Source organism: Anticarsia gemmatalis, chromosome 23 (genome assembly GCF_050436995.1).
Source record: "Anticarsia gemmatalis isolate Benzon Research Colony breed Stoneville strain chromosome 23, ilAntGemm2 primary, whole genome shotgun sequence".
NCBI classification, from domain to species: Eukaryota; Metazoa; Arthropoda; class Insecta; order Lepidoptera; family Erebidae; genus Anticarsia; species Anticarsia gemmatalis.
The window spans coordinates 2871214-2888718 of record NC_134767.1 but is presented as its reverse complement, the minus strand read 5'-3'; the positions used below and the strand labels follow the sequence as shown (position 1 = coordinate 2888718).

The following is a 17505-nucleotide window of genomic DNA, read 5'->3' as shown; positions in this document are numbered from 1 at the left end:
TGGTATATTTCATATAACACTACTTACACCTTCCGGTAAGAAGCGTGATATAAGAATTGCTCTTGGGTCGCGGGGACTTTTACAAACATAAAAACAACGGACACAAAGTACAACCAGCCCCGAAACAATTATTTGTGGATCGCACAAATAAATTGTCCCGTGTAGGAATCGAACCCACGACCTCCCGACGCAATAGTAGCGGCGTGGCGACCTAAACCATTGCGCCACAGAGGCAGTCGAAATGTATGTATTTAACGTATAATAAGATTCCAATTCAACAATTTCATCAAACATTTCTACTTATATTATAAACGTACCTACTATAATTATTATTCCTAACATTTTGAAACATTAAGAGATTATTAGTTTCCGGGTCAGTGATACAGCTCGTGAAATTAACTTCAGCGAACGATCGATGTTAACATTTTAGTACTTAGTCACGTTATGTAAAAGGCTTTGAAATAATAGTTTAACTGTGGTAGGCTGTATGCAACTGCTGATTATGAGGATTCGGGTTTGATTCCTGGCGAAGGCATTTTGGGCTGTTCCAATTTGTATTGGAATTTTTTCATTCATAGATCGGAGCTTGAGCTGTGATTAAAATAGTTGTAATTGGAATGATATTTTACGTAATTTTAGGCCTACTTAGAAACATTGACCCATTGACATTTGTACTTTAGGTCGACTATTGTTCATTTGTAGTAGTTTCTTAAACAAAAGAAAGTTTATTTATTGATAAAGCATGTCAACTATTTCGTGTATGTTTATTACCGTTTTCTATTTACACGTACATAATAATATGTACATTGCAACTGTGCAATGAAATGCAATCCGGTACTGAATGGATGCATATTAAAATAACTAGCTGACCCGCGCAACTTCGCTTGCATCACATAAGAGAGATTGGGACTGAATTTTCCCCGTTTTTGTAACACGTTTTACAGTTACTCTGCTCCCATTGGTTGTAGCGTGATTATATGTAGCCTATAGCCTTCCTCGATAAATGGGCTATCTAACACTGAAAGAGTTTTTCAAATCGGACCAGTAGTTCCTGAGATTAGCGCGTTCAAACAAACAAACGAACAAACAATCAAACAAACAAACTCTTCAGCTTTATAATATTAGTAATAGTATAGATATTACTTAACCATTGTTTGACTGTTTTAGAATGGTCGGGTTTTTTGACAAAAATACAATGAATATTCGTTTCCAGAATTCATTCTCATTTAGATTGATATGACATTTTCTACAATATTTTCTTAAAATATTTCTACTCAAATACATCAAATATATATTATTCAGTTCACAGATGTGGAAATAACGTTTCTGTGATGGATCGAGCTCGACAGGCGGACCCTAGATTTGGACGATTTAATAAGGGTTCTCTATATGCCTATGTTATTCTAAAATATCGGATTTTCTTAGGACCTATATACTCAATCGTATTTTTGGAAATATTGTAAGAATCGTAGCATCAACCCACATACATGCGTAGGCTGTAATTCCATAAAAGTAGCATTCATTTATTGTTCAACTATAAAAATATTTTAAGAGTACGTGTGCTTGAAATAAAATCAGAGTTTGTAAACATACATACAAACTATCACGCCTGTTATACCTGAAGATTTAGGCAGATTTGCATAAAATACACTCACGCTTTGCCATTCACAATGTCAGACCCACATAATAGGGCAGCCATATACCGGGTACTTTCTGAAAGTCGAAGCAACTATTGAGGAACATTCTAATATAGACTCGAAAAAACCCGGGAATTGAACTCTAGACCTCTGTGCGGCAGCCATATGAACTACCAACTGCGCCAAAGAGGCTGTAAATAACATAGTAACTGTTTAATAATATAGTACCTCTGTATAATACAATAATATATTTATGTAATAAATATAATTTTAACATAATAATATAATGTAGCTATATTGTAATTGTATGATAAAGTTATGTTTAAGGATATTGTTACGTCTATCGAATAAGATGTGCCTGAAATGTGGATGGTATTTATAATATACACACAGGTGTATATAATAAATAAATAAATAAATAGTGCAGTTTACCTGACACCGCCTCTTTTAGTATCATAATTGAGTAGCCTGGAGCCATGCTTCCAGTTGACCTGTCGCGTCGGCTGCGGCACTTCGCTCACGACGCACCGCAACTCTATGATAGAACCTTCTTTGTAGAACTTGTCTTGAAGCGGACGACCTCGCTCGTCTACGATCTCCACTTTTGGCACTGTTGACAAAATGAGAGGTTAATTTTGATAGATGGAAATAAAAGTGAGAAGAGCGTTATTTTTTCATATTTTGAAGTAGGTTTAATAAATATTTAAAAATGTCTACTGTTAGTCTGTTTTTGAACCGAAAACTAATAGATAATATTTCAGATGACTTGTTTTTTATACCTAGTATATACTTAGGATACTCGTATTAAACAAGTATAATAAATAAACAAAGAATAAATATAATGTATAAAAAAATGTTGAACCAAAAGAGCCAAAAAAAGTTTGTAGATTCCTGAGATAAAAGTAGATAGTGTAAAAATATTTCAATTAATTTAATGAATCATTTAAACTAACAAAAGCACTCACAGCTAACAATTTAAGACAGCACTTTCATTCCAACCATTTCACAAAAGGTTCAACAACCCAGCTTCGAACCCACACTCATTCAATCAAACATCCTTTCACGTTATCTATCTAAAAGAAACTCCAACCAATTATAAGTTCTCATACACGTAATTAAAGTTTTACACGAAGATAAATTAGTTTCAATAACTTTGGCTCTTCAGTTTACATACAACATGGTTGAAGCTACATATACAGTTTTATTTGATTACTTAATATTTGCACTTGCTAGAAACAGATAGGTCCTGTAGTGCGATTCTCTACCGCTATCGATAACCGGCTAGCTATAGAAAGATTTTGTATGAAAATTTAATGAGCGCCTCCAGCGGGTGCCTTAGGAACTATTTTTGCAGTACATTTTAAATGTCGAACTCTCCATTCTATATTACCAAACACAGAGAATCACGCTACTGTATCTGTTGATTTGACGGGATGATATTATTGGTAGTGAGGTTCTTTACGGGCACCTGCTAAAGGCGTTGATCTATATACAAAATTTTACGATAGCTAGCCGGTTGTCAACAGTAGTAGAAAATCATGCCTTGGTACTATTGCATTGTTTTTTTTACCTATGTATGACAGTTGAAAAAAATGTTCATTCAGAATACTGTAGGGGAACTGTAGCTCGATTCTCTACTACTATCGACCACCGATAATCGGCCTGTCATCGAAAAATTTCGTATAAAAATCTGATCAGCGCCTTTGTCGGGCGACGTAGGAACTATTTTGGCAGTACATTCTAAATGTCAAAATTTCGATACTCGACAGTACCGACTCTACAGAATTGCACTAGTGTTCTATTTATCATAATAATTATTCTGGTCTGCTACTCGGTTGTCGATTGACAAAAGTGGCAGGATTTCCCCTCTGAATAATACGTGATCTTCCAGTAGCAGCAGACATTCACCAATCCCTTAAGGTACCTATTAGAATGCTGCAATTTACATCAACGGTAATCTGTATGAGGCTAAGGCCCTTCCTGGCATTTGGCCATATACACCTTAGTGGATAATAGCCAATTTATGACATAGGTAATCTGTCCCTTAAATGGGAACAATTGAAGGATTAATGGACGTGAAACCTAGTTGTGATAAAAAAATCCGTAAGAAATATGACTGAGGAAGTTTTTCAGTGCAATATGGCTGAATTGTCAAATACGCCAACCTTAACATGACCGCGTTGCAAAAGTGTGTATTATGTCTTTAACGTGATAATTTAGTTGGCTGGTAATAAATGCCCATGGCATTAAATTACGTCATTTTGTTGTTTTTTGCCTACCAATCTATCGACACTCACGCGTACCTTTGACTGCATTTGCACAAATATTTGAAGATTTTTTTGGTTAAAAAGAGCACTGTAATAAAGCGTTTATAACAAAAAATTATTTCATTGATTGTATCTTCACAAAATACCCAATATCTAGTCTATCAAAACTATTATGATCGATTAATTGATATAAAGTTTGACCGCAAACTTCACATCGGACCGATCGTTTGTTACAACACGAAGTTAGCAATAACAGATGTTCGTATACCCGAGGGTATACGGGTATTTGTATCTAGGTAATAGATCTGGGTATTGTATTCGCGGTAAAACCGCACAGGCAAATAGCGTAGTGCAAAGTTATTTGCGGGGAAATAGAAGTTTTATTTATGTAGGTTATGTATGTAGTAATATTTTTTGTTAGCTAATATTTCATTAGATACAGATATAAGTCTGACTTTGAGGTTTGGTTAAAGTCTAGTGTAAGTTTCTGATTAGAAATATAATTTTTTACTTTATTTTAGGTATAGAACTAGTTACTGATGGCCGACAAAAGCTGCAGATATAATAACATCGCACCTGTTTTACCCGAAGGTACAGATGAGGATTTATCAAAATCTCTCCCAGTTTATTCCAGTATATTCCAAATAGATATAGTCAATTAGTTCTGTGTAATAGAAGGTAAGTCTATTACCATTTACCAGGCTCTTAATCAAAACCAATAGTCTCATACTTCTGTCTGATGTTGCTTCTGTGTAATAGTACTTTAAAGCAGTCATAACATCGCATATGTATTGCGTCACGTCACCTTGGGTTGCATTTGTAATTAGCGTTAGACAAGGCGTAAAAGTTTTATACATTCTATTACTCAAAATCTTCTATCTATGAAACATTCTGCGTATATCTTGTCCAACAAAATATTGCACAGCAACCGACATACTGTAAAACGGTTCAACAATTGCTGAGTGATGTAGTTTGCGTCTAAAAATTGGATTGACACGAGTAACCGAACGGTACGGAGTGAAATAACAGGTTCGGCACAGTCAATATTTTGGTGGCAAATTGCCATCAAACGCTCTTTGTTATTTTACTCCTGTACTGGTATTTTATGTACCAGTATTTTGTGTACCGTTGGTTAAGTTTAGAATGCGAGTGTCGAGTTATGCAAAGTGAGGTAAGCTTTTCTTGGCGCAGTTGACTATGCTGCTACCGCTTGACTGAAACGTCTTATAAAAGGTATAAGTGCCGCAAAACTACTTGAACTATTTTACTCGTAGTGAATGATTTTTAGATCCGCGAGGAGGGCTATTGCACTTTGATCACCCGATGTCTCAGTTAAACAGAAGTGATTTTCTATAGTTGTTCTTACAGTTTGTTTTCTAAGACGCCCGGTATTCAATTCTTTTTCTCAAGTTTAATTTTAATCGCTCATAGCCATTAACAATTTAAGCCCTATGTGATAGATGCCTATTTTCATTTACCGGGCACGTTACTGTACTCCTATAATCAACAATACTGTGTCCAACCCGGGAACCGAATCCGAGACCTGACAATCAGCCATTGAATTCATTACCGACCGCGGCACAGAGGCTTGCAGTCACTTTGTTAGACAAAAACATCAATGTAGGTATATTATTCTGCTAAATTTTCTCTAAAACCCAGACACCTAAAGACCTTATTACTACGATAACAGGTACCTTTCAAAATAATCCATTATACAGATATGGAGGCTCAAAAGTGTTTAACAAAGGGTCTGACTTTCAAGGTACTGTCGTAGACCTCAACCTTTCAAGGGCGAATATTGATGTCAAACAATTTCTGATTTAAAATCAGTACTGAAATAGGTGAAAAATAAAGCTTTTGTGATAAATTTTGAGTGACGCTGACGCTTGCTTCTTATTGATGTTTACTGCTACAAAAATATTTTTATAATATCTACAGTATTTGCACTTTTAGCGTCTAAACATAAATTTTAGATAGCTATCCGATACTTCTCTTCTCTCTTCAGGAACTAAACAACATTTATAACACCTTAGTCTAAAACGATACATGCAAATAGCGCTTTGTCCTTCGTCCAAAATGGAAATCGAACCCACGACCCTAGTATTTAACGGTCAAATACACTACCGACTGCGCCACAAAGGCAATCAAACTACAACTTATGTTATTTCGCACGTCATATAATAATATTCTTTCCAAAACTATCGAGTTAGTAAACCCACGAAATTTTCATATAAACACTCACGAAAACCAAAATAGTTCCAATTTTATTTACATACATACAACGTTTTCATACATTAGTATTCCACTGTGTTGTTTCGCAAATAAATAACGCACTTTCCTTTAAATGTAGCAAAATTTTACGAAAGCTAACCGCGGGGTACTAAACAAACAAATATATAGAAGCGCTTCACTGAATTGATAAGTAGAGAATTTGTTTACTATTAACTTATATTTTTCCTGGTTCTGTGGTATATTAAGTTCACAGAGTCTAAAAATATCTTCGAGTGAACTTTCGAAGAGGATTTGAGACAGCTCTTAAACAATAATTTCGTGTGCCTTTTGATTTTTTTAAACGATCAAAAAAACATTCGTTCTATATGGAATTCTAACTAACGAAAACTACATGCAGCCGTTTTTATTCTATCTTTTGGATATAAGAAGCCTGTAGTAAAAAAAACATATTTATTTTATTTTGTCACCTTCGTGTAGTCTTCTTTAAGTTTTTTCCAAATTTATACATACATAATACCACGCCAAAGACCGAAGAACGATCTATTTTTAAGATATATCCCACACACATTAAATACAATAGTCTTTACGCAACACTATAGTCTCTATACACTATTTATTTAATACACCCACGCAACACTACAGTCTTCATACACTTCTCATAAAGTCTTATAAAAAGACTTAAAAAAACCTTCTAAAGCCATACCATTATCTCTCCAACCAATCTACTGGCACACGCACTTCGCAGTATCGAAACATCGTAAATGCCATTAAGTATGTACACGCAGTATTGACCTACATGAACCATGAATTGTAATCAGGACGCACCGCAGCGGAATATAAAGTGTCTTCGTATTTTATTTAACATTATGTTTGAGATGTGAAAAATTCTAGGAAGAAATGTTTCATGTCAAACGCTATTCTAGGAATGGAATTAACAGAAGCAAATTGTAATAAGTATATCAGAGGGATAATTGTAATAAAAATTCGCTTATTACGTCATTCGTATTTAGTTAGCCAGCGTTGCGAACTCAAAACCTAACCTATTATTCATTTCGTGACGACTACAGTGCAGTAGTAAGCGTTTGTATTATACAAATGAAGACTAAGTTGATATACATTAAGCTAAGGGTAATTTCGAAATGAAGATAAAATCACTTTTCAACTATTATCATAGATTTTAATAATTACGAAAAAAAAAATGCGTTTGATATATATTTTTAAGTCTTCATCTAGTTTTATAAATTTATTTTTTCTCTGTGACTTACAAACTTCATACAATTCTCTTGAAAATCGAATGACAAAGACATCAGCAAATTAAAGCAAGCTATTTAAAACCAATCTCTATCTTCAGTCAGGTGGGAAATAAAAAATCATTTCTGCAAAACACATAAGAACAAAATAAAACGAAATTGCATTTTTTCTATAAAGCTTATCTGCAAGTCTCAATGCATGGCTATAACCGTTAAGATAACGACACCATACGCAATATGAACACTGTCGATTTCTTTTTACAGATAAGGGTCTCCCATTGAAAGGATTTAGACATGTGAAAGGATGGCTCATAGATTTTGTGCTGATTACTATGGAATTTTAATAGAAGCCACATGGGAATCTGTATGAAAGTGACTATTATCTAAAATAGATTGTTGGTTTCTAGATTCTAAGCCCCAAGGTTTGAGGTTTTAAGGCAATAAATCTATGGGTTTATGGTTTTTTATGTATAATTATGGGCTGTAATTAATCTATCAGTGTCTATCACTGGCAGTGATATTCGAGTGGTTTAAATTGACACCTCCCACGCAAGTGGTTGCAGGTTCGAACCCGAGGCAACACAGCAAGAACTCGAGGCCTAACCCCCACCCCCTCGTTTGGGAGGAGACACTTGCCCTGCAGTGGGGCAGCAATGGGTTAAAAAAAAAACTTTATCTGTTTTTTTATACTCGGTACTATAGTATCATGTCGCTGTTGAAGACGTTTTTCAAGCGAAATTATTCAACAGCTACTTGTGATAAAATCGATCCCTGGGCTAGTTTCAGGTAACAGGTAACAAGTTTGTGGCTTTTCTGACTGAAGAGTCCGAGACTATTTAGCAAAAATCTTTGTGAAATTCTGACCTGCTTTATAGTGCAATTTTCTAAAGTCAATACTATTAAGTATCGAAGGTTTAACTTTAGAAACCTCTTGAAATGGAGTTCTCACGCTCTCATTCGCTGGAAGCACTGATCAGAGTTTCATAAAACATTTGTCAAAAGCTAGCCGGTTGTTAAATGTCGATAGTAGTAGGATATTAATCATCTGCAGCGCGATTCTCTGTACAGTTGCTACTGTCGAGTATTGAAAGTTTGACATTTAGAATGTACTGCCAAAATAATACCTACCATGCCCGTCAGAGGCGCTGATCAGATTTTCATAAAAAAATTCTCGATGACAGGTCGGTTTTCGGTAGACGATAGTAGAAGAGAATAGAGCTACAGTAGCGCGATTCTGTACAGTCGGTACTGTCGAGTATCGAAAGTTTGACATTTAGAATGTACTGGCAAAATAGTTCCTAAGACGCCCATCAGAGGCGCTGATTAGATTTTCATACAAAATTTCTCGATGACAAGACGGTTGTCGGTAGTCGATAATAGAACAGAAACGAGCTACCGGTAGCCAAACCAAACCTCTTTTTAGCTTTTTGCATAACACTTTCATCTCCTAGATTTGCGATGAAAACAAGTAAAGAAAACTTCATATACATAACAATAAGTCAAAGACGGGTATGACAATGGGTGAAATCCTAGCTTTTGTTGCGTACGGTCCGAGAACAACCAAATAGCTTAGTTTAACAATAGTCACTTGTACTCTCCCAGGGATTTTGTTCTTGGGATTGTGTGAACTTCGCAGTTATGAGTTATTCAAAATATACTTATGGTGCTTTATAGCTATTAAATGTGTAACGTAATAAAAAAATCTTAACATTATTTTAAATTTTAATTTAATTTAAATTAACAAAATAAATAAATAAATATCATTGGACAACTCACTCATGGTTATCCTAAACTAAGCAGAACTTGTACCATGGTAACCAAATAACTGATAAACATACTTATATACGTCTAATTATATACTTATATAGATAAATTGACAACCCGGCTCAGAACAGGTACAAATAGCTATTTCAGGGTCTTTTAGAATAAACAAGAAATTGTCCGGTTATTTAGTTTGGTTGAACAAACATGTAAGCGAATTGAGCTAAAACTATATTGGAATAAATGACGTTTTTATGTCTCTTTCTATTACAAGAAGTCACTAACAAATTTTCTGTATGTTCTTGAAAGAATCTCCGCCTTTTACATGATTATAACGAAATTTATAAATATCAAGTATTTTCTCCAAATAAAAAAACTACTATCTAACAGTTTTCATAGCTAACAAGGTGGGTCGCGATCGATCGGTTCTTTTGTAACGTCGGCTAAGGCTCGTTGAGCACATTTTGATCGAGTGAACGCACACCTCGCCTGCTCTCGTTAGCCAATTGTCATTGTCAGTTGAGAGGAAACACATGAATTGGTTACGTGAAAAACGCGCTAAAACATTTTGAAGAAATGCTTGTGTATTAAGACAATGTTAAAACGGATTTGTCTTGAACATTAATTCATCTTTAGAATTATGGGTTTTTGTGAAGCAAAGAAATTGCAAGTACAAGAGGCGTTCCTTGTCTTCTTTTATGTGATGAAGGATGATCAACTTACATCACTTACGTCACAGATGGAAGGTACAGTAAAACTCAACTCAACTCAACGCAATATCAAACTTGTTTGTATGATCAGATAATAATCTGTCAATCGTACAAATATTTTGTGTCCTATACGAAAATCGAACACTAACTACTCAACTCTCAAGGTATAAGTTTCGTAAATAACCATTGTAGTAAATATTAAAGATCGATGATAATATTTTCAAGGCGTCGTTTAATAGATCTAATAATAGGTATAGCGGATGTCTAGTAGCAGTTATTACGAAAATAGCCTTCTATAGACGTAGCCGGCTGTAAAATTTACTTTCACCTTATAGGAATTTTATACCCATATCCTAGATTATAGTGTAACCCATACTTTAAAAATCATAAGTTGGATAGCTCAGCTTTAAATTTTGCTTTATAATAGAAGGTGACCGAGAGTTGAAAAAAAAACATCAAGGCTTTTTACAAAGCCTGCCCCTAAGATACTGGAAATTTATATGCGAGCTCATAAACATACAACTAAATACCTGATTTACTTTAAGAAAAACCCTTTTTAAACCTACTTAGCATAAAATATCACGCCCCTATCTTAGGTCTACATTAAACGAACTCATTTTTAATACCGAGATCAAATGAATAGTCAGCACGATAGGATCCTAAAATTGAACTTGATTTAGGTTTCAGCTCTAATTTTTCATCCCTATCTGTGAAACGCAGAGAAATTCTGGGATATTTAGGGGCATTTCACACACGACACGGCTGCGGCAGGAGGCAAGGTGACAGAGAGTGCGGGTGACAGGACGGAAGGAAGATTGCCGTTACGTCTCCTTTACTCGTACTTTTTACCTGTGTCGTGTATTTACTTTTTACTTACTGCGCAACCAAATGTTTGCTTTATTGAGACACAATAACTTAATTGACTAATGCTTTAGTTGTATGCGTGGTGACACACACAGCTTAAGTATTACTTATATGCGTTGCTGTTTGCACGGTTGGTAGTTCTAAATTAGACTCACGAAGATTAGAGGATGAAAGTTAAAAAAAGTTTTTAGATCAATTTGGTGTACATTATAAAACTCAGCAATTCTATAGTTAATTGTCGTGATCGCTCAAGGAAAAAGACTGTAAAGCTTATAAGTATCGAAAAGTCTATGTGAACGAATATGATTTTATATAAGCATACGCTTAGTATGATCAATCTTACTAAGCGTATGCTGCGACACGGGTTCGGTTTAACGCAGTACAGTATTTATAAACCGCGCAGCTCACGCTTTCAAAACGTCTATACACGCTCTCGCGCCCTATGTGTGTCAGGCTTTAGGTAGAAATCCTTCAAATCACGGCCTGGAGTGGCTCTTGGCAAACAAAACTGGGTCTTGGTGACATCGAGACGTGTAATAGAACGTAAAGGAGGGATTATCTCGATTGTGCCGTATCAATTCCGGTACGCCTTGAGAGATTGCATGCCATTGTTCCAAAGTTAGAGTTTTATTTGAGGAATTTGCATGTGTGTGTTTGTGTGGGTGATCTTTTTGAGTACGTGTGAGTGAAAAATTTGAATGTGTATGTGTGTAAGTGATATTTGTGTGTGTGTAGGTGAGTAATTTGTGTGATATTTTTGAGTATGTGTGAGCGAGCGATTTTCATGTGTAGTCTTTTTTTATACGTGAAGGTAAGAAAATTGAATATTATTATCTGTGATGTTTTGAGCACGTGTGAGTAAGTAATTTGTGTGTGTGAGTGTATCTGTACCTCGATTCTCTATCACTATCGACTACCGACAACCGGCGAATGAACTGCCAAAATATTTCCTACAACACCCGTCAGAGGCGCTGATGAGATTTTCATACAAACTCGATGACAGGTCGGTTGTCGGTAGTCGATAGTAATATAATAGAGAATCGAGCTACTGATCTCATTCTGAGTAATTTACTCATTTGTGTCATGTTGATAACTTTGTGTGAGTGAGTAATTTCCATGTGTGTAAGTCGTCTAAGATCTTCTAAAAATAAGCCGCAGTAGACAGGTTACCGTCCGCGCATAAGACATTTTGTCCACTTAACTGTCATCACCCGTTGACTTTGCTTGTAAGGTTTTCTACGTAATTATCGGATTATATATTTATTTTTCTGTGTGCTTTCTGTTCAGATCGCTGTTAACAATAAATTACAAGCAAAGAACTAATAGCCGTCAACAAATCTCTTTCAAATATCTGCTACTACAGCTTTTAATCCACGGCAATACTTTCAACAGCACCCAATAACTCAAAGCGTTGGGAATCATCCGGAAACTTGGCAAGGCTTACAAGACTGCACCAGATAATCTCTTAATCGTTTTGTTCCGGAAATAAAGTAACAATGTAACTCATGACATAATTTTACGAGTACTTTTGACTTATTGTTTGAAATACGGTTTTTAGTTCTTGAAGAATTACACTGTGGTGACTTTAGTGGTATATAGTTATGATTTTTAAATTTCATAAATAAAGTAGGTATATAAGTATGGTTATCAGTTGTCTGGTAATCATAGCACAAGCTCCGGTTAGTGTGGAATAACTGCGTGTGAGATTTTAAAAATATTTAATAAGCTACTGCGGAAACAAAACAAAGAACATTTAGTAGTTTGTACCCATAATGTGTAATTATAAACAAGTTATTCGTTGATTCTGATAAAAGTTGTATTTTGAGTTACAGCACTATTGTTTTATTAGTGCGATATATGAAAGCATACAACTATGTACCGACCGGCGATATTGTCACACGCAGTATGAACTCGCATCACAACACGTACGATGGTATATAAGTGGACTTAAAACCCATAATGGTACCTGTACGTAGTTGCGCGTTATGCGTTTTAATCTTCATTAAATCTGCCTCCAAACACGTGATCAAAAAGCAGTTTTACCCACAATTTTCTTAACACTTCATCAGACTTGAAAAATCTGAGGTCTCTAAATCATGACCTAGACTCGACCCAAAATAAATCACGAATTGAAACCTAGTTTTGCCAACTCATTCATTTTCAGTCGCTAGCTCGATTACACCTGAGTTTCTGCCTCAATTGTTTCAACAAAATAAATTGTTCAAATGCTTGCGTACCTTTTAATTGGGAAAATCTTTAAATAGAATAACTAAATGTCAATTTAAGGTTACCCTTTGTTTGTTCATGTCTTCGTAGGTTTAGATAAAATATTTGAGCTCTAAAGCTTCATAATATATCATCGCTAGTAAGAAAATGTTTAAGAATCCACAAAAAAAGAATTCAAAATAAATTGGAAGAGCTATATTAACCACAGTTTATCATGAGACAGTGACGCGCTTGATTTCATAAAATCATATTTTTTTATGAAATTTCGCATCCACGTAAAAGATTTTCCAAGTTATGTGTTACATCAGGTTAAAAACTATCTATACCAAATAACATCAACATTTATTCAGTAGTTCTGGCGTGATTAAGGTAATTGAGTAACTTCAAAACGAGACTTCAAAAAATAAAAAACAAATGCACCCAGGGCTCTATTTTATTTTATTCTTACTCAAAAAAAGCAGTTCTATAAAAAGATCTATATTTCCAAAACCTTATCAAAATTGCAAGAGTGATTCGATGCTAACACGACCGCATAACAGCTGAATATATTAGGTATTCATTGTATTTCATATATTCTATGCATGAGAACTACGGTATACGATGTACAAACCACTCATATGAAATATGATATACTGGTTAAAAGAATTTTCATGTTGTAAAAATTAATGAGATTGGGTTTCTGAGAATCTTTGGTCAATGTTGTCGTTTGTTTTTTGTCTGTTCTAAAGGGTATTGTTTTCTTTTTATAACATTTACTCGAATGGCCGTGTTTGTTGTGTTTGTAAATAAATAATATAATTTAAAAATGTTACGTAACATATTTTTTTCTTTACTAAATATCCTTTACTAAGCATGGCTGCTCTGGTACGCGCCCTTATGTAGGTAAAACTAAACTTATGTCTTTACTAACTTTTCTACTAATATTATAAACCATTTATGTTTGTTACACATAAAACAACCTTTTCTAACTAATATCGTACAAGGGATAGTCTATGCTTAGACAGCATAAAAGTATACTATGATAGATCATAGTATGCTTTCCCGGCTAAGCCGGTAAATCATTTTTGATAAACTCAATATGGACATATTGGGATACTTAAAAATTCAAAACAAAGTTTTTGAACTACTGTATACACATATGGGATGAAAAATTGACGCGTCTAAATATTGAATATCTCAACTACGCCACACGTATCTTTGAAGACATTCCTACAATATCTTGTACGTATATTATAATTATTTCATAATTGGCTCGGCTATTCATCACAGTGATACTGCGTACCAAATAACCAATTTACCAATATCTAGTTGCTTTCCTTTGTACCCAAACTACTCAAAATACCTCCTAGTTTCAATAACAGTTTATCGGGAATCAATCTCTAATTACAATAACCCTTGTGAAATGGATGCTATCACAAATTTGTGATTTAAATTAAGGGCTTTAATTGGTCCAAGTTTGTTCAATGTTTGATCGACAAATTGTTCCAAATTGATCAATGGGTTAGGGCTAAGCTTCCGATAGACTAGGTACTTATTGTCAAAATGTTTGTTTGGTGTTATTTAGGGCGTGAAAAGCTTTGATTGAATATCACAACAACGGCTTATAACTTTTAAAACTTAATAATTTTTCTAAAAAGTAAACTATTATCTTCTTAATTCTAATTTGTCACAGCATTCCTAACAGACGGTTAAATAATGTTTGTGATATGATCTATAGAATTGACATATGAACGGTACAAAATGAGCGGAGTTTTTAACCCTGAACTGTTTATTACTTATTTAGTAGAATCAAGTGAAATTACTGCGTTTATTTTTATTTCAAAAGTACATGATACCCTATTCAACTGAGTCAAGTAATATTATTGCATGACATCTATTTTAAATTGCAAAAGTACATTAAATGCTATTTGATGTCAATGAAAATGTACGTTTTAATTGTGATAGACATCCTAAATAAATCAATATTACATTAAGAAACTTAACAAAAAGATATCTTAACAGCAGTTATGAAAAGTACACGCGACTGTACAGTAAAACAAACCAATCAAAGCACAAAAATACATTTAAAACCGAATCACAAATACAGTCGTCAAATTCCACAATCATTTCGATATTCCCAAATCATTTCGATGCAGCTTTCGTGACCACATCAATAAAAAGAGATTTAATATCGAGTTTTAAATACAATTTTCTTTCGGCAGCCTTTCTACGGCCGTAGTATATTTACTTTGGCCCTCATTTGCATGGAGGCACGCAAATTCGATGGCAATTTGTGGTTACAGGTGTACAGAAGAGCTTTTGTTGATTTTGTTCAGATGAATCAATTAGTATTTTAAATTTTCTGCCATGTTGCCGGGGTGAAGGGTTGGTATTTTTGTGTATCTTTTATGTTGTTGTTTGCTAATTTTGTGAAGATTATTATGTCTATGTTGTAAGAATATTTTTTGCTGAACTAGTCACACGTTACTGCCATCGGCAAAATGCGATTTAGATACTGGATTTTATATCAACGTGTTCAAGTGAAGCAAGATATGTATTTTATTCCCAATGAATTACGTTCTTTCGCTTCTTTTATACGCCTATTTTTTTCTCTGCAACGCCCACCGTTTAACATGTAAAGAATACCCCCGGGACTAAGTGCGCCGTGAAGAAAAATTTAAATGAAAAAATACACACAAATTTCAAAATATCATTGGTGTTTTGCTATTATTGAAAATTCAAATAAAACTTTCAATACATTTTGCAGCCAGTTATTAAAAAGAAACGTATTCTGCCGTTAACTCGAATAACACTTCATTTTATTTTGACCTTAAAAACCAAAAATCCCATCCAATTTACTTCTTGAGATCAGCTGCATCATCAACAAACCAATACAAACCAATGTATTCAAATAATCAGAAAATCTACTCTGTATTCAGCACTGTTCTACCAATAACCCGAAAACGTACAACACAAATAAAATATACCAAAAGCTTGGAATAAGGAAGGATCGGGAATGTGCAATAGCATTGCACCTGTCACACGCTTGGTGGCACTCGACGATAAGTTAGCATATATACAAGCTCTCAATATTATCTAGGAAGTGCGATATCTAGGGTATTTGCATTTTATTATTAAATTGAGGTAGTTTTATGTTAGTGAATTTTGAAGAATATCTGTCATATTTTTGTTTTACCACTTTTTTTCTTTTTAAGGTATATGTATAAAGGTGTGAATCCGTAAAAAGATAGAACATCTATAATTTTTTGCGTTTTCTCAATTTTGTGTTTTCTTTTTAGGTCTTCATTAAGATAATATAAAATTGAAGTCATTAACTTATACGATTACTAATGTCCTAGCCGAGTTACTTGCCCGCTTGCTTTCGGACGGAGAATCTTTTTGGTCAATCTACCTATCACATTTTGTGATGGATTTGAACTATCAAACGCATGTTTATTGTTAACTGTCGGTAAATTTATTATATACTAGCTGACCCGCGCAACTTCGCTTGCGTCACTTAAGATAATCATAATTTTCCCCGTTTTTGTAACATTTTTCACTGTTACTCTGCTCCTATTGGTCGTAGCGTGATGATATATAGCCTATAGCCTTCCTCGATAAATGGGCTATCTAACACTGAAAGAATTTTTCAAATCGGACCAGTAGTTCCCGAGATTAGCGCGTTCAAACAAACAAACAAACAAACAAACTCTTCAGCTTTATAATATTAGTATAGATTATTTATTTATTATTCCTTGCATCTCCAATGAAATAACCTCTAAACTCTCAGTGTTTTCCTTCAAGACAATCGCCACTAACTCCCGGAAACCGTGACAAACATCTGCACAAGACAAACAACATCAAAACAAGCGAACATTGGCCCAATTATCTGAGGAACAGACGGCCAACATCAAGTTAATACTGAACCATAACTCAGTTAGAACTGTGATGGTCACTAAATTTTATGGCCAGTGACTTTACGAGCGTTTTTCTAGGTCACAGGTAGAGACTCTAAGTACCGGAAAGTTAATTATATTATGTGGCATTTTTCCTTTGCCTACGTTGCAAATACTAACTTTAGTAAAAAGTGCCTAAGGTTGTTTTTTTTTTACTTTTATCCGATAAACGTGATTTTGGATATTTTGATATAAGTAACAAAAACAAAATCATAAATACAAATGACCAATTTTCATTCGAATTAGATTAGATCGGGTGGAGACCCTTGCCCAGAAGTGGGACAGAAATGGGTTAAAAAATAGTTCTTAAATAGCCACAAAGAGTATACTTTTCCGATGCTTGTGAGTGCCACGGGAAATATTTCTGCCGCGGATTTTTCTACTTAAAAAAAATACAGTACGTAGATGCTCTCTTGCAACTAAGTAGCTGCTCAAAAACCAGTCAAAGTATCTTAGAACAATCACAGCAGCCGGCAAGCTACTCCGATACAAAGGCTCTCCCCGTTATATCAGTTTTCATTAAAACTTGGTAAAATATAAAGGTTTAAAGTTATAAAGTTACATAATAAGCGTAATGGGCGCAGAATGCTTTTGAAAACCTTTAACACGGAAGAAATAATTGT

The 17505-nt window shown here is 34.5% G+C and overlaps 1 protein-coding gene across 1 annotated transcript in view; it reads right to left on the bottom strand.

The window, feature by feature from the left end:
* Positions 1 to 17505, bottom strand: part of LOC142982973 (protein amalgam-like) — a 135394-nt gene that overhangs the window by 10107 nt on the left and 107782 nt on the right. The window contains exon 5 of the mRNA XM_076129729.1: positions 2070 to 2247. Coding sequence (XP_075985844.1) covers positions 2070 to 2247 — 178 coding nt within the window. The remainder of the gene's footprint in view (positions 1 to 2069; positions 2248 to 17505) is intronic.